General features: G+C 36.2%; 1 protein-coding gene across 2 annotated transcripts in view; it reads left to right on the top strand.

Moving 5' to 3' along the window:
• The first annotated feature begins 833 nt into the window (after positions 1-833).
• LOC149575041 (Nucleic acid-binding, OB-fold-like protein) overlaps positions 834-18615 on the top strand; it is a 45894-nt gene continuing 28112 nt past the window's right edge. For both annotated transcript variants that reach the window (XM_089814903.1, XM_089814902.1), the window contains exons 1-2: positions 834-991; positions 1072-1259. In XM_089814903.1, coding sequence (XP_089671029.1) covers positions 937-991; positions 1072-1259 — 243 coding nt within the window. In that variant the 5' untranslated portion in view covers positions 834-936. The remainder of the gene's footprint in view (positions 992-1071; positions 1260-18615) is intronic.

The following is an 18615-nucleotide window of genomic DNA, read 5'->3' as shown; positions in this document are numbered from 1 at the left end:
AAATATGAAGTTTTTTGGGATCACCTTGTGCTTTAGTGGTTGCACTCTTAATGGTGAAATCGAGGTTCAAATATTGGCTTGACCTAAACAATGCTAATGTTAGTTGGACCCACCTAGATTGTCTTGTGTTTGTAGCTCCAATCAAAAGCCAAATATGACTCATAAAAATACATCTGTAACTCTTGTTGTAGACTCTTGCCTAATAGTACTCTAATATATTATTAGTTCCTGCCATAGGAGGAAACTGTAGCATTCAATGCACTTTTACCTTTTAATTTGTTTGTCCAATCAGAACACTTTATTATTCAATTACTTTTTGTGCTATAAAATTTTCATATTTATTGTATTTAAAATAATTCAACATAATATATTTATTGACAATTTCAGTGGTCGTTTTGTGCTACAGTTGCGAGTGCAACTTTTCCCTTTATTTGTTTGTCCAATCAAAACAATTTATTATTCAATTACTTTTTCCAACTATAGAGTTTTCATATATTATATTTGAAAAAACTAATAATTCTTAAAAAATATATTTACCTTTATTTGTTTGTCCAATCAAAACAATTTATTATTCAATTATTTTTTTCAACTATAAAATTTTCATCTACATTATATTTGAAATAATTCATAAAAATATATTTATTTACAAATTAATTTTTGTAAGATTTTTAATTATTTATACGAAAAATGCAACATATTATTTGAAAACTTTATACATTTTATTATTGCATAAAACTCATATTTTTTTCTTCTATAAGGAGGAACTAGACCCTTTGTGTCCTTCTTACTACTATATTATATAATAAGAATGAATTTATTTTTTCATTCACAATTTAAAATTTAAGTGATACAAAACAATTACCCAAAAAATATAAAATCAAATTTTAATGGCAGGGCTTATGTAGGGTTTTGAATTTGCAGAAGGTAAAGAAAAACATGGCTTCCTCTTCCTCATTGCTGAAGCTCTCGCGCTCATTATCTCGCGTAGCAGGTAAACTTTTCGTTGTTTTATCAGCCCAGTTTTTATATACGGGAAGCCATAATTTATGTGGAGAGAAGCTGCAATTGTAGGTTTATCCAGAAGAACAAGTGCAGGTTGGAGAGGTTTTGCTACGTACGAGCTCTCTGACAAAGACTCTGAAGATGATATTGCCCAAGAAACAAGGAATACAACTCAGAACAGTTTTGTGAGCAGTAATGGCGGATCCAAATTCAACGAAAGAGCTGTTCAATATAACTTCAATGGGAGTTTGTATAGGGTACCTTATTCTACCGAAGCTCATCAGCGTAATTTACTGTTTATGTTCTCCCACCACTCTTCAATTGTATAGTTTTTTCCCTCCGAAACTCAATCGTGCCAATAGAAATAGAGTTTGTAACTAACGTCTGCAAGCAGTGAAATACAAATAACAGAATCAAATTCGTCATGCCTGCAACTTCTTTTAGGAGGATAGACCTTCTCTTTCTACTTTTGATTAGAAAGTTTCGATTTTGGTCAGTCAGTCTTGAGGAAGAGCGCAGTTATAGAATCAAATCTCAAGGCGCTGAGGAAATTGGCACTAAGGTCACCACTGTATGCAGAACAAAGAAGAAAGAAGCGACATTTGGTTTTGAATACCCCCCTTTTGGAAGTAGTCATTATTTCTTCCCCCGATTTTTGCTGGATTTTGTCTTGTGACTAGTTTCATATAATTGTCCTTTGGGCTATGAGCATCTTATCCCTGCATCTGGTATCTGCCTTTATGTAAGCTTCATGATGGTCGTTTATATGTGGGGTTGGATTTATTTCGACATGTCATCAACCCCTTCAAGTTCCATTGTCCATGAACTTAGTTTAAAGTTTTAGTGTACATTTCCTATGTTTCTCAATTAGGTGTGCTGTTCTTGTAAACTAACGCATCATCCCTTAAACCACCTGTTGTTTTGTTTCATGAAAGTGTCCTTTCCTCCATTCAATTTTGAACCCACTACTATTTTTGGCCATCTTTAATTCAACATGTCTTATTTTTTCTTAAAAAATCCCAGTTGTATGATTGTGGCTGTTGCCATCAAAGGAAAGGTGCACGTTTCATCTCATGGCTGATTAAAATTGTTTGCGATTAAACTTTTTTGGGTTCTAGTTGCCCCAGTGTTAAGGTCATCGATCTTCTGCAAATGTTTACATTTCTATATATGATTCTATTTGGGCAGATTGCTAGAAGAGCAGACTTACAGATTTTGGTGTGTCTTCTAATCTGCAATCTGGCCCTCCCTTATACCTAACTCAAGGGGCATGTTCATTGAATGGACATGTCCATTGAATGGACATGTCTCTCTCTCTAGGTTGGCCTATTTAACAACATAATTGTTTCCTCAAGATTGGTGCCCATTCCAAGCGTTACTAATGCTTAGTAACTAACTAACCACATTAGTAAATAAGAAGGCTTATAAAATCCATAAGGAAAATGCCAATCTGTCTAGAGGGGACAATATGTTCTAGTGACCAATACTTAAGGGAACTCATGCATCCAGATCAGACTGATCTGAAAATTAGAACACTTGTCTTGTCAAAGTTACAAGGAATTAACACTCCCTCTTAACTTGATAAGATAAGTGATAGAGACATATCTAACAACATCAATAGAGATGACTAAGCATAGATATACAATCTATACCTTTCTGAATTTCAAGCATGATGTATCATTATACAAATGATACCGGAAAACACATCATATTACAAATCTTGTAATATAAGTTATCACCGGAGCTTGTGATCAAATCACTAAGCATCGTTCGTAATACAAACTATCAAATCACCTAGGCTTGTAACACAGGGTGTTTGACAAGGCTTGTGATATGAAGTATTACCTGAGCTTGTGATAATAGTATTGCATAGAATGCAATACTCAGGATAAAGACTAGAGAATAGTTAAATTCTCCCTTTACCCAAGTTGTGACGTCTGGAGTTTTAAAAATGTCACTATCACAACGTGATCTTGATTTCGTCCAAGATCTAGATTCTACCAGCAATCCATTACTAGAATGCCTTACATAGGATAAAATTTGGAGAATAATTAAATTCTTCCTTTATCCAAGTTGTGACTCATAGGCACACAACATGATCCTGAATTAAAATCTGCCAGTACACTGGATAAAATCCGGAGAATAATTAAATTCTTTCTTTATCCAAGTTGTGATTCATAGACATAGAAATGCCTCCGTCACAACATGATCTTAAATTCATCCAAATCTGCCAATAGTTCTCTATTGGTCAGAACATTATCTCAAAGATCGTCACCTCTTATAATGTCTTTATACAAGTGTTCATTATTTCAGAGATCGTCACCTCTTAAATAAAAAAAACAAATGGTAAAGCCCCATAACAGTCAATATCCTGACAATAATATAAATTATCATAGGAATACAAAACAATTTAATCATACCTGGATCTTTCCTGAGATGATCACTCTTAGAGAGGTTTGATAAGAATACCTACTTTCTAATTTCCAGTACTTAAGGATAAAGTCTAGAGAATAATTAAATTCTCTCTTTGTCTAGGTTGTGATTCATAGACAAATGTCTCTTTCACAATTTGCCAGTAGTCCTCTACTGATTTAGAACACCATAAGATCATTTGCTGTCACTACAAATTCTTGCTGGAAGATTGTTTTCTATTGCTGCAAACTAATGCTGCAAGACTGTTTGCTGAGAAATGCTTCCACACCATGCTGTTTATAAAGGTAGGCCCATCAGATGGTTGCTCACTTTAGATTTTCTAGACTCCTACTGGATATCAAATCTTCCGAGCTCCTTATTCAAGTTTGCCTTGATGAGATGTCAGACTCCCTCTGAATCCAAAAATTCTTTCCTAAAAGAACATTCTTCAGAAAAAAAAATCAAGGCATATACTCTTCTTATAAAAAATACAAATGAAAGATATTATAGACATAAGGTAAAAGAAGAGCTCAAGCACAATAGATACTTATCTTTCCATCATAACCTTGATGAAAGCTTTTGTATTTTATGAGTATACACCATCTTGACATGGTACACTCGGTTTGAGTTTGGATAACCTAGATCTTGGGGAGTCAACTTGATCTTCTAGGTACTGTCTCTGACATATAACCTTCTTATAAGATGATACTTATGATTTCTCTGCGACAAATTCTTTATTACTCGGGAATCAATAAAGGATGGTCTACTCCTTTTGAGTCAAGATTCACCATTGAAGATCATTTAGCTTCTCCTTTTGTCAGGAAGGCATACCATGCTAATATCCATGATCTTAGTGTCATAGCATGATGTCACTTTATTCCCTTCTTTCTAAGAGAACCAATACTAATAATCTAAATAGTTATAAGGTTATATAGAATGCATCTTTTTTAAGTCCACAATCATTAACACTCCCTCTTGGACTTGAGGGAAGATCAGAAATGCCTTGAGTAAAATGATCTGTAGTCTCATGATGTAATATTTATCCATGTGCATCTCATCAATGATTCTATCCACGAGTTATCTTCATTGATGAACTCCCTCTCAAACAAAATAATCGAGTTTGTCTAAGATGATAGAATCATTTGTTCTTATTCCAAGGTTCCCTTTTATAGTGGATCAAACTTATTCTGAATGGGAGTTTCCTTTTAGTAGAGTGGCATTCGGCTTACTCATTGTAAATTCTCCAAATGTCTCCGTATCCAAGAACTGACAAACAATTTTACGCCTGTTGACGATCATCTCAAATCTGTCTACGTCCAATATTGATAATGGAGATATTATCGTTTTCAAGAAATCTGTATAAAGGCAATCTACAGGTAGGACAAAAGTCAAATCCACTGTGCACATTAATACTTCAGATTTTGCCAAATGTTATTACAAGTCAAATAGGCAGTCAATCAGCACACATGCATATCAAATAATTTTGCTCTCCCGTTTAAATTATAGCTCGTAATTTAAACAAGGTCTTTTCCTGCATGCAGTTTCTTCGGAGTCTTTCCCAGTGGAAGGAAATCCATGCTTATGCGGTCACTACTAGATTTGACACAACTTTCTCCTTTGCATGCAAAGTTGGTGGTTTAGATGTCACACGTCTCTTTATTTCTCTTTCATATTATTTACTAATACTTCTCAAATACTCCAAAAATTGAGCAATACCATAGCGGGATTCTTAATTCTCCATGGTCAAATCCATATTCAATCTCCTCTACTAGTGTGTGGGACCTGATGCTTGTACATTTGAAACTCCTCTAAATGTTTTACTTAATGTACGCCCTTTATATATTTTGTACACCTCCACCATTTTAATTTTGTCTATCCTTAAGAGAATAAATTCTCTATTCTCTATTATTCATGAATTTGAGTACCCCTAAATAATTAATCTTAGGTTTTGATAATTCTTGGTTTGATGTAATACCAAATCTGAAACTATTAGTCTTAAAAGTTGCGACACCTCTTCTATGTAGGATTCGGATCTTACATGTGCATGATATTAATCATGTCTAGTTCCCTCCAATAATCTACAATCACTATTCTTTGTATCGCATGCGTGAATAATATTTTGGCTCCTGATGTTGTCATTACCGTTGATGGAGTTTTATTGTCTCTTCTCGCTAATTATAGAATTCAATTTCTATTTGTTATCTCCATCGTGTTCTTAATACCCGTCCGATAAATAGAACACTGGGATAAAATTCACACACATTGGTCGTTCCACAAGAAAATTGTCTTTGGATCTTGTCTCTACCACTCAATGTTGGTCGCTTCATTCATCGGAAAAAGAAATTCAACTTTAAGATGAAAATTTCTAATCTTCGAATGGAAGTGGACTGAAAAATTATAACATGCAATGTTGGACTTCCTTAAAAATTATCCAAAAATTGGAAACAAATTTCTATCAATTGTTTCTCTTCTTCCGATCATGTCCTAGTCTCAGTTTTGTTGTTTATACTTTATAGAAAATCACATTCCTCTTATTTCATTATCTCTACTTCACATATCACTTGTAGGTGAAAAGTTACTCTTCTTGAAATTAACCTGTCAGAGGATCGGGTAGATTCTAATCACCATTGAAAGAGAGATCATTATATTGTAAGTTCTCAACTACTTTTATTGTTTCAATCATTTCCAAGAAGGTAGAGAAAGGGTTGATGCTTGAGTTCGAAACATGGCCATGCATATTCTGTATCACACTCCAACCTGACCTCGACAGTCGTTGGGAAACCAATATAAGATCACTTCAGAGTACTTTCTAAGTAAATTTGATTAAAGTTTTGAAGGTCTTCTAAAAAATCATTATGCTCTTATTCTGATTGCATGTAATGGACACCCTTGGATGTCCCAAAAAACTAAACCAAATTGCTGAAAGGAATTATGTCAAACAGTTTGCATTCAACTTCTTAAAACCCCTTATAACTCCGGAAATCAAACGTTTATTTGTTTGTTGTGTTTCATGCATGGAATTGGTATCATACAACATAAACAAGAAATAAACTACAATAATATGCAAAGTGGAAATGAACTGCTGCTAATAAAATGTTATTTTCAGAATTCATAAAACCAAATACATGGCAAATTTATCAACTCACTAATTACTTCAGCAATATTGTCATAATACTCCAGCCCATGCTTACGAACTTGCTGCTACAATACTTTGTCCTCCAATCAGTCCACTACCTTCATAATACCATTCCCTCCAAGCGGCATAAGAGTCGGACAAGTAGTGAAGAAGATATGAGCAAAATATCAAATCTGCCTGTAGCCGGAAATGCAACTAAACTGCCTGATAATGAAGCCAATAAGAAAGAATTCCAAAGGCCAAACCCCAAGGGAATGACGTCTAGAATGTTACAAGAGAGGATAGACGTCCTCAAATGCCAAAAACAAAGCTGCAACTCACACACCAATTTCTTCTCATATTCAACCTGCCTAATGAAGCCACAAATGCTTCCTTTTATTCTATTTCCAAGGGTCCGCTCAACTCATATGGACAATGTGGGATAAAAGATGTGTAATATATAAAACATATATTAAAATACCCCTTATGTCTCCCTTGGGTACACACTACCATAAAATAAATATTAAAGTAACACTTTAATATTTTATAATTAAACTAGACGTTACTTTAATAAAACTTCAGGCATTAAAATGTATTAGCAATCGGACTCCGAATAATGCGAGTGATAGCTCATCGGAAAGCTCTCACCGAGGAGTATCGAAATCCAATCACCAAAATTGACTTGCACTGTGTCCTGCCAACTTACTAAAAATAGTAAGTATGCCTAAAATCGAGTAAATCAACTTCGTTTTGGCCCAAACTGGAAATGACTAGGCCAAAACACTTCAGGATCCCATTAAACCCTTCGTTAGCCCTCGGGACCATGTAGAACAAGGCTAACGCACACACACTTGGTCAACTGCTAAAAGGTGGGATCATTACAAATCCGCCCTCCTTGAAATTGCTTGTCCTCAAGCAATTAAGTAACATAATGAACTCCAACCTCCACCTGGATCCCAATTGAAGTAATGTGTGATATCCATATAGACATTAAACAAATTGCAAATGAACATCATTAGGACCAACCACATGTCCTGCAAGTTAGCTCCCAAAACTTGTGTTGATGAAGTATAAGTCTGGATGTCACTAGAAGGCGGCTCAATAGAAGATCTATGAAACCTCTTCCTCCCAACTGCTGCAACACAAAACTGAATCTTTGTAGATAGTGAAAACTGAGCCCAACTCCACTCAGGTGAATGATCAACATCAGCCTCAAACATCAGATTGTCATAAGACAATGTTGCATCCATATTGAACATAGTACTATCCCAAGAGTGAACATTAACACTTTGTTGATTGATAGTATAATATGACTCTGTCACTATATTGCTCACCTCATTAGCAATAACAAGTGTACTATCATCAGAGCACACATCTACAACCACATGCTTATTACCAAACTCCTCATTGGATGGTTCAACTGACATAGAAGTGGTTGTTGATATGACAGTTCCCTTGCATTCTCCTAATTCCACTATTGCTACATCATCATCCCCTGACAAGGCTTCATATGTGGTCTCCTGACTTTGCACGCATGTCTCTACAGACTCTGTCGAAATGCCCACATCACCAACATCATAACTGGCTGGCTCTATACGTGTCTCGATCCCACCTGAGGAATCAACTACCTTCTGCTTTGGAGCAGCATACAAATCATCAATGTTGATGTCCATCTGTCTAGCCATAAGCTGCAACATCATATCCATTTGCCTATTCTGCTCCTGTTGCATACGTTGCCCCTTCTCTAATGTACCCAATAACTGTCTGAACAGTACCTCCCCCTGATCTGGACCAGCATTCCCGCCTCCGCCTAATCTTGTATTCCTGTCATCTCGATCACCCATATTGTTGTCCTGATCAAAGAATATCTCCTCCGTGTCTGTATGGTTGGATTCAATGTCCACCTGCACGGATGTGCTAGACTGTTTGCTTTGCAAGTCTGAAATCCTATTTTGTCTTGCTCTGGTATCACGGAAATTATAAGACCCCTGTCGCATGCTCAAACATAAATGCTTAGCCTGTGTGTTTTACTTATTTCTGATTTTAGTGTTTTGACATTTCGTCAAACACTTTTTCCCTCTATTCGGCTGTTCCAAATTCCCTATAAGACCTCCACAGGATGGCAGGACTTATAGCTCTGATACCATTGTAATGGACACCCTTGGATGTCCCAAAAAACTAAACCAAATTGCTGAAAGGAATTATGTCAAACAGTTTGCATTCAACTTCTTAAAACCCCTTATAACTCCGGAAATCAAACGTTTATTTGTTTGTTGTGTTTCATGCATGGAATTGGTATCATACAACATAAACAAGAAAGAAACTACAATAATATGCAAAGTGGAAATGAACTGCTGCTAATAAAATGTTATTTTCAGAATTCATAAAACCAAATACATGGCAAATTTATCAACTCACTAATTACTTCAGCAATATTGTCATAATACTCCAGCCCATGCTTACGAACTTGCTGCTACAATACTTTGTCCTCCAATCAGTCCACTACCTTCATAATACCATTCCCTCCAAGCGGCATAAGAGTCGGACAAGTAGTGAAGAAGATATGAGCAAAATATCAAATCTGCCTGTAGCCGGAAATGCAACTAAACTGCCTGATAATGAAGCCAATAAGAAAGAATTCCAAAGGCCAAACCCCAAGGGAATGACGTCTAGAATGTTACAAGAGAGGATAGACGTCCTCAAATGCCGAAAACAAAGCTGCAACTCACACACCAATTTCTTCTCACATTCAACCTGCCTAATGAAGCCACAAATGCTTCCTTTTATTCTATTTCCAAGGGTCCGCTCAACTCATATGGGCAATGTGGGATAAAAGATGTGTAATATATAAAACATATATTAAAATACCCCTTATGTCTCCCTTGGGTACACACTACCATAAAATAAATATTAAAGTAACACTTTAATATTTTACAATTAAACTAGACGTTACTTTAATAAAACTTCAGGCATTAAAATGTATTAGCAATCGGACTTCGAATAATGCGAGTGATAGCTCATCGGAAAGCTCTCACCGAGGCGTATCGAATTCCAATCACCAAAATTGACTTGCACTGTGTCCTGCCAACTTACTAAAAATAGTAAGTATGCCTGAAACCGAGTAAATCAACTTCGTTTTGGCCCAAACTGGAAATGACTAGGCCAAAACACTTCAGGATCCCATTAAACCCTTCGTTAGCCCTCGGGACCATGTAGAACAAGGCTAACGCACACACACTTGGTCAACTGCTAAAAGGTGGGATCATTACATTGCACGCATTTGTTTGATGCTTTTCCAAAGTCCTGCATTATGAAAAATATCAAATCATATATTTGGAGCATGTGGAAAAGCTTCACAGGACATGCAGTCTCGAGTTCTCGCACTCAGAACTCTTTTGACTCGAGTCTCCACAATGTATGCTCACTGGCCAAGAATTTGCATTACATAAGCCAATCATTACATAAGCCAATCATTACACTGCATCTTGACTGGTCTGATTTGGCATTGATAGTAGACCCCGTGATGTTCCTCAACAATAACTATTCTGATCAGATTCTTTGGAATGTGTATTTGAAGCTCCATTCTATACCACACATGTTCCATATGTAATCTCAAATAAATCTTCATAATTCTTAGTTTTCTCATTGCTCCATAAAATACTAATTTTCTCACATTTGCAGTTTGGCTCTAATACCATGTTAAGGTTATGGATCTTCTGCAAATGTTTACATTTCTATATATGATTCTATTTGGGCAGATTGCTAGAAGAGCAGACTTATAGATTTCGGTGTGTCTTCTAATCTGCAATCTAGCCCTCCCTCACACCTAACTCAAGGGGTATGTTCATTGAATGGACATGTCCCTCTCTAGGTTGGCCTATTTAACAACATAATTGTTTCCTCAAGATTGGTGCCCATTCCAAGAGTTACTAATGGTTGGTAACTAACTAACCACAGCCGTAAATAAGAAGGCTTATAAAAGCCACAAGGAAAATGCCGATCTGTCTAGAGAGGACAATATGTTCTAGTGACCAATACTTAAGGGAACTCATGCATCCAGATCAGACTGATCTGAAAATCAGAACACTTGTCTTGTCAAAGTTACAAGGAATTAACACCCAGTTCTCAACGTTGTTGCTGCCCCAAATCTCGGCACTACTGGCATAATAGGTTACCCAAACAAACAATATCCGCATGGTCCACGAAGCCTACAATTTTGCATGCCACCACCTTTTTTGTATTGCATATAATGCTTTCTGGCTTCTTGTATATACCGTTCACTGTGCTTAAGCGTGCAGATTTGCTCACTTCGAAAATTCAGACCATATTTATATTCTAGCACTACCTCTAGTAGCTCTCCTTCAAAGATAAATTCTATTTTTTTTCTCCCCTTGCAGAATAAAGCCTATGATCTTTTATTTTATTGATATTTACTTGCATCTATGCTCCATGGCAAAAGAGTTAAAGGGTCTTTGGATGTTCCCTCAAGCTGCCTGCTGTTTGTACGATTTAAAAATTATCAAAAACTTATTCAGGAACTCTTCATATAAAATTCACATGATAATATAAGGATTGCCAAAAGATGCATTCACTAATAGTAAGTTTTTTGCTTTCATTTACAATTTTCCTAAAATTCTTATATATATTTTTTTGAAGAAAGCTTTGCTTTCCGTTCTGTAAAGATTCGCCTACCATTCTATATTTGTTTAATATTTTTTTATCACTTTAATTTTTAGCTGCAAATTTACTTGATCTCTTAAAAATGTAACTATCCCCCATGTATATATGATGTGTTTTCTGTAGGTCTAGAGTGCATAAGGGTCCAAAACATTGAAAAGTATGGATTAGTTGGGATTCAAACATAGGACCTTAAATCTATATGTTGAAATTCTGCTGGACAATGCCCCCTTCACAAGTTCTTTTGCAGAATGCAAACTGACTTTCCAAAATTAGGAAGCTCTCTGATCATTGTTTCCATTTGCAATTTAAATATTTTATAAGTTCCATTGAGCTAGCCATATAGCGAACTTATGTTAAATAGATGTGGCTTTTTTTTTGGCTCTTTGGTCAATCATGGATAAGGTCAAGCACTTACTCTTGTTTTTTACACTTACGCAAAACTGTTTTTTTTGATAGTTAATGGGCCGAGGCCTAGAATAATAATAATTATTATGTGTTAGGCTTAAGTAGACTTGAACCCAAGACCTCCCAAATGAGAGGCTCACAAGTTACCATTGTGCTATAAGCTCTTGCCTACACTTAGGTAAATCTTAAATTTATAAGCATTTTTAAATTGGGGTTAGAGGTTGGAATGTTTGCCATACCACCACCTAGCATGCAACATGTATGCTAGGCATTAGGAGGATGCAAATTGGAGTATAGTTTAGAATGTCTCCATCTACTATTACACCACAACCTTGCTGGATAGAATGTTAACATACAATTTCCCCTCTTCCTCCACATTATTTGATGCTTAGTTACCCGGGTTTGTCCTTTTGCCTAGAGAATCTTGCCTGGGTTCAAACCAGTTCAAAATACTGGTTTGGTTCGGGCAAAATCCGGCCAGGGTTCCAATTCCTTGAGGGTGGTTTGAACCCGGATTCTAGAAAATCAAACCTGGGCGAATTTCATTGCCCAAACTGAATTTCAGGTGAACCCTAGGCGAATTTGCAGCGTTAGATGACTTTATGTTGTTTTTTATATAAAAAATTGATAATGTTTTGAGTTCCACAGGCCTAAAAAGTGAATGTAAATATGTTTATTTTGGCTTCTAACATAAAAAAGAGTGGAGAACTTGGTGTTTGTGCATTACAACTTGCGTCTCCTCTCTCACAAGACTAAAGAATACAAAGAAGGGGAGACAAAGAGGTGGGATGTAGATGCAGAGTTGGCGAACTTGAATGCTTTTGCTTCTTGGCTTATAGTTGAAGACTTTGAAGATTTTGATGCCCATACTATTGCTATTAGTGCTGATTCCATTGGCCATAGCTCTATTGCCGAGTCAACTAATGCGGAAGGACTACAAGAAGAAGAAGAAGAAGATGATGATGATGATGATGATGATAATGATGATGATGAAAAAGAAGATGAATATTAAAATTTTATACATTATGATTAGTTGAAACTTGAACTTGAAACAATGATACTTGAACTTGCTGTTATGATTCACGGGTCATGATTCTAAGTTGCCAGTTTAGATTTTGGTTCGTATGCGGGTTCGATATTCGAGTTTGACATTCGCTTGAAATTTTTTTGGGCTGGGTTCGGTTCGTTCGTACATTTAAAAAAAATAAAAAAATAAAAAAAAATTTATATATATGTAAACATATGCTGTATAAAATAAATTTATACACCACTGTGTTAATATTATAACAATTTAGCAAAATAAACCACCATATATATTCATGATTTAGTTCGAATAGCATGACAAAATGTCAAAATACACCACCATATCAATGTTTCAATTCAAAAATAGTAATGCCAACATTACTAATCACTAATCAGTAAACACTATCAGTCATGTGATAAAAAATCATCAAAGAATTCCTCATCATTAGGAAGATGTCGATTAGAAGCACAATTAGTGCCACTAGCATCAGTAGTCTCAGTTGTAGTCTCAGGATCAGCTTCAACATCATTATTAATCTCATCGTTATATTCACCATCATCAATTGCTAGTGCATCAAAGTGGGCTTCCAACTCTGTAGACTCTAGTTCAACATCCCATTGTTTTGTCTCCCCTTTTTTGTAGGTGCTCTCTTTGTGAGTTGTGAGCCTCAAGTTGGAATACACAAAGACCAAGTTATCTGCCTTCTTGGAGTGTAGTCGGTTGCATTTTATTGAGTGGATAAAGGAGTATGTGTTCCAATTTCTCTCAGATGATGATGAACTAGCAACCTATCAAGAGTTACAAATTTGAAATTATAGAGTGAAGGGTTTTGAATATTTATTATATTTATGAACAAGAAATTACATATTAGAATCTTAAGATTAAAGAACTTACCTGTGATAAAATTTTGATGGCAACAGGTTGCAAGAGTTGATACTTTTGTCCATGGAAGTACCACCATTTATGAGCATCAACATTGCTCTTGTCTTCAAGAGCATCAAGACCACAATCATCGGTGCTCGCAAAACTCATAAATTCAGACCTCACCGCTGATTGTAGGTGCTTTGAAAAGAGTCTTCAGAGGGCTGCCGTGTACCCTTCAGAAATTTTAGGATCTCTATATGGAGCAACTCTAGTGCTGTTCCCCTTGAGGACATCTTGGCTATAGAACCTAGGGGTCAATGCAAAGGCAAGTAGATGCAAAGGGGTAGTCATTTTAGTCCATCTCTCTTCCATGATTACTTTTAGCTCCTTGAAGAACTTTTCATCAGGGTCTTGCTCTTTCTCATTTATGATGGTTCTAATATCTTCAATCATGGAGTCAATGCTATCATATACCTCACCCAAGCAAAGCCTATCCATGTCAGTGTATCAGATTATGCTCAATATAGGCGATCATTGTCAATATAGGCTCAGTGAACTTCAGAAGGTACTCAACACGATCCCATTAAGAGTCTTGTAATATCCTTTCCTTAATGATAACTGCCCTTTCACTATTAGATTGCCTCCATACACTCCACTTAGCACTGGTTACCATTCTAGACAATGCCTCTTTCACTTTGATAAGGTGTCTCAAAACAATAGCATTGAAGGCAAAGCGGGTCTCAACAACCTATTTTAAGATCAAAACAATAGTAGATTAAAAATTTAAAATCAACTAATCTATTTAAATTTAAAAACATAAAAAGTTTACTAAACTAATGCGACTAGATTTCTAAACATGTTTAAATTTTGAACAATTGAACTTACCTTCAAGAGCTCCAATTTCGAGAATTGTCTAAATATGGCTTGTGTCATATGGTGGTTTGTGACAAACATTTGGATATCTTGTGTCTCTTCATACAATTGTTTAATCCACTCAACCTCAGTGCCAATTTTTTGCAGCATTAGGTTGAGTGAGTGCACAACACAAGGTGTCCAAAAAATGTGTTCATAACGCTCCTCAATCAATAAGCCAACAACCCTACAATTCTTTGCATTGTCGGTTACTACTTGAACAACATTTTGAGGGCCAACTTGCTCAATGGCTTGGATGAGAATGTTTGCAATGAAAGGACCGTCCTTTACCTGACCTTTGTTGATGTCAGTTTTGTACCACTACATAACATATAGCAATTGAATAGTTGATATGGAATATCAAATCCTCAATTCCTCTCTTGAAAATTTAATACTCATGAAGACATAAGCAAAACTCCAATGTTTTTTACACCCATGGATACTAACTTAGTATATCGATGTGATTTGTTGGTAATCACGTAGGTGGCCTTACGCTATCAGTTTGAGGACAACTTGGACTTTTCGTGGGATGATGGTGACGATGGTTTTGTATGAGTTCCAGATGATGTTGATGGAGATGGTGATGGTGATGGAGGGTGAATGTTCTAATGACTTATGCCTTCCTAACCTTCTTCTTGAAAACTCCAAACACTATACTACTTGCTATTCTACTCCTACTCCTATGAATGGAAAGATTAGCAAATGGATGGGAATCGAATCTAATGAAAGCTAACCGGCGGCTCTACCTCCATAGACGCAATGATTCAAGGGAAATGAACTAGCTTACTACACAAGGCTTTCCAACAAGCTGCTAGGATGCTAGTGGCCTAGTTATAGTTCTCAATCAAACATCCACTAATACTACTCTATCTACTTTTCTCTCTACTTAACAACCTTCTTGAAATGAAATCTTTTTTAGCAACTTCAAAGAAAATCTTATTCTAACTATTGGAAGTAGAAACCATGCAACAACACCAAAAGTTCTTAATCACCATGGAAGTCACAACAATGAGAAAGAAAAGTGATTTTGGCATTATCTTAGCAACAATTTTCTTCGACCCTTTACAAATGAGAGCAAATGGCCTTATATAGAGGCCAAAATTACAATCGACGGTAGAGATAAAGAGGCAAAACCAACAATCTAGATTGGATCCTAGAAACCCTAATTAGGGTTGCCACCCCATTGACCAATGAGAACATGCCACCTCATCAACTGACCAATAAAAAAAGGAAAAATGGCAACCAATGAGAAGGCACCAAAATGGTAGCCAATTAGAATCAGGCACCTATCCTACCCAAGAAGAAGGAGAATTTGCCACTTGGGCTTACATTAAATGATCTTCTAATATAGTTCTATCGTTTTCTTTCATCTTTTTAGCCAAAGTGATGAACTTGGCTAGCTTGTCGTTGACTTCCTTAATGGGAGGGCAAAGTGTATATTTCATATTGAGCTCAGCTGAATTCATCATGCTACTTGTTGCTTGCAGTGTCTTCTCATGGCCCTTCTCATATTCTTTTGCTTTTCCGATAAAGGCATTGAGGGAGGCAAGGGTGCTCAAATGTTTCTTCTTGATGCAGCCTTTCCCAACTCATCCAATCTTGATCCAAATTCTGTCTCATTGACGTTCTCCTCTTGTCCACTTGAATTATCCCTTTGGTCTCTAGCCTCAAATATTTTCAAATCACTTCCTCCAAATTTGCTCTTCCTTGAAATTAACTCTTCCTTGAGATTCACTTGTCAATTTGCACCGCCTCTAAATCAAATAAAAGAGGTAGGACCCCATATAGAATTGCTTTTGATTTTGTACGTCCTAAGTTGCAATTCTAGATTCTCACTTATGATCCTAGCCCAATCAAATCTTCTTTTTCCTTTTTCAATTTCATCAATAAAGAAGTACATCCAGTTTTCAAATTGCAGGCCCATGATCCAACTGAGAAGCACAATGAGATTGTCATATTCTGATTTGAAATCTGCCATGGTGAGCCTTGATGATCTGGTGACTCCCTTCTTGCCTTCGTGTAGCCAATCCTTCTTTAGATAAATGAAATAAGCCTCTTGGTTATCCTAGAATAACTTAGCTGCTTGATCCATCATTACCACTGTCATGCTTTTGTACTGGGGGATATTGAATGCTTCTTCGACCAATTGTTCGTCAACGTTGGCTAACACCCTCTTCCCTTCATCAAAAATGATGGATTTACTAACCAAATCAAATCGGGATGCACACTCCATGACCAATTCTGGACAAGGCAAGGTAGGAGGGAAGGCCGTCGTGTGTACAATTCTGCTTCTGTAAATCTTCTTTGCCATGGGGATTGTCCTTCCTTCAGTTTGTTGTTTAACTGTATCATGTTTACTGTGCCGATATTGGTATCACTTATTCGCCTCACTTTCAAGAAGAAGGTGGTCTTAGGCATCATATCTTGTCTTTCTTGGTATTAGTTCCCTTGGGGTTTTTGCTTGCACTAACATCTACCATCCTAAATATTTATTTCTGCCCCTTCGTTCTAAGTGATATGGACTACCTTTATCAATCTCCAACCTTCTTTCTATTGATAGAATTTAGCGTATTTTTACCTTGCCAAGTCATATCTCTACACTTATCAATCTCCAACCTTCAACCTAGAGATGAGACTACCACTTATTTCTGCCTCTTCGTTGCCTTAGGATGGACTACACTTATATCTCCCAACTTCAACCTAGGGTGGTCTAGCTTATTTCTGCCTCGCCAAGTGTCCTATCATGAAATCTACACTTATCTCTCCAAACTTCAACCTATAGATGGGATGATGAGGTGGTGGATGATGAATGCAAGAACATAAGAGAAATGAAACCAAACAAGAACAAGGAGTAAAATCCACTTTTAAACCAACCTTCGGCTCTAAAATGAATTGAATTTTACCTTGATTTTGCCTTTACCAATAGCCGGGGCTCCTTTTGAAGTTCAGACCCGACTTTGAAAAAATCAAGCCTCCTTGCAGAAAAAAATTTCAGAACTTCAATCTTATTGAAACTGCCCACACTTGCCCAAAAATTAGATCTTCAAATATGTATCCTCTACCAAATAAAGTGGCCCAGATCTGAAATTGAAATTGCATCTCTAGCAAGAAAATCAGATTTCTCAAAAATTGCCAAACAAGAAGAAAGCACTTAGATTTGTCCCAACAAAATTGCCAAGGTCTGAAATTTGCTCAATTTGGAGGAAGGAGAATGCCAAACACATGAAAATCTGCTCCTCAAGGAAAATCGGCTAGGGCAGAAAATTGCATCTTGTGAAAAAAAAATCGCCAAGCAAGAGAATATTCAGGTCTGCTCCATCATTGCCAAGGTTGAAATCTGCCCTCCAAAAAATCGCCAAACACATAGAACTGCCCTTCCTTAGAAAATCGCCAAGCAAGAGAAGAAAGCTGCTCTAAAAAAAAATTTGCCAAGCTAGAGAAGGCTGTGGTGGAATGAAGAAATGGGAGAGGGAGGAGCCCTCTTATACCACTTTCCCTTTACTTCTCCAAGCTGGCCGACTAGCACCTATAGAAGAAGAAAATTAAATTAGTATTTAATTAATGGTCCCAATTTAAATGCCAAGCCAAAATTAATTTTGCCCATAGTGAAATTTGCACATTTAATTGTTGGTTAGGACCAAAAATTGCAAAATAAAATTAAGAAAGCTTTGGAGATGTTAAATTTTTTTCATTTAATGACGTTTTGGTAATTAAAATATCATTAAAATCGGATTGAGATCGATTTTCAATTTTAATTCACCAACCTCTTTAAATATTTTAAAATCTTTTAGGCAATTTTAATCAATTTAATGCAAAATTTTGCAATTAAGTCCACTTTCCGTTTTGCAATGCAATTTTAATTTTTTTCCAAAATAAATCATTTTCTCTACCATCCAAAATCAAATTTCCAATTTAATTTCACTATCACAAAATTTTCCTTTTCACCAGAAAATTTAAGATTTTCTAAAACAATTAAATCTAAAAAATTTCATTTTGAAAATGCTCAAGATTATACAATTACATCCAATTTTCAAAATTAAAGTCGTCTAAGTCCAAAAATTTGTAAATTTATCTTGCCAAGTGTTCTTTGAAATTTGTTCGGCCTAAGGATGAAATTACTCTCCAGAAAATCAAGCTAAGACTGGGTGAAGAAAGAAATCCAACCACATCCCTCCTGGCCCGAAGGCCTCCCAAGTGTAAA

Source organism: Cupressus sempervirens, chromosome 2 (assembly GCF_028749045.1).
Source record: "Cupressus sempervirens isolate cs-2001-9-10 chromosome 2, ASM2874904v1, whole genome shotgun sequence".
Taxonomy (NCBI): Eukaryota; Viridiplantae; Streptophyta; class Pinopsida; order Cupressales; family Cupressaceae; genus Cupressus; species Cupressus sempervirens.
This window is presented reverse-complemented; position numbering and strand designations above follow the sequence as displayed.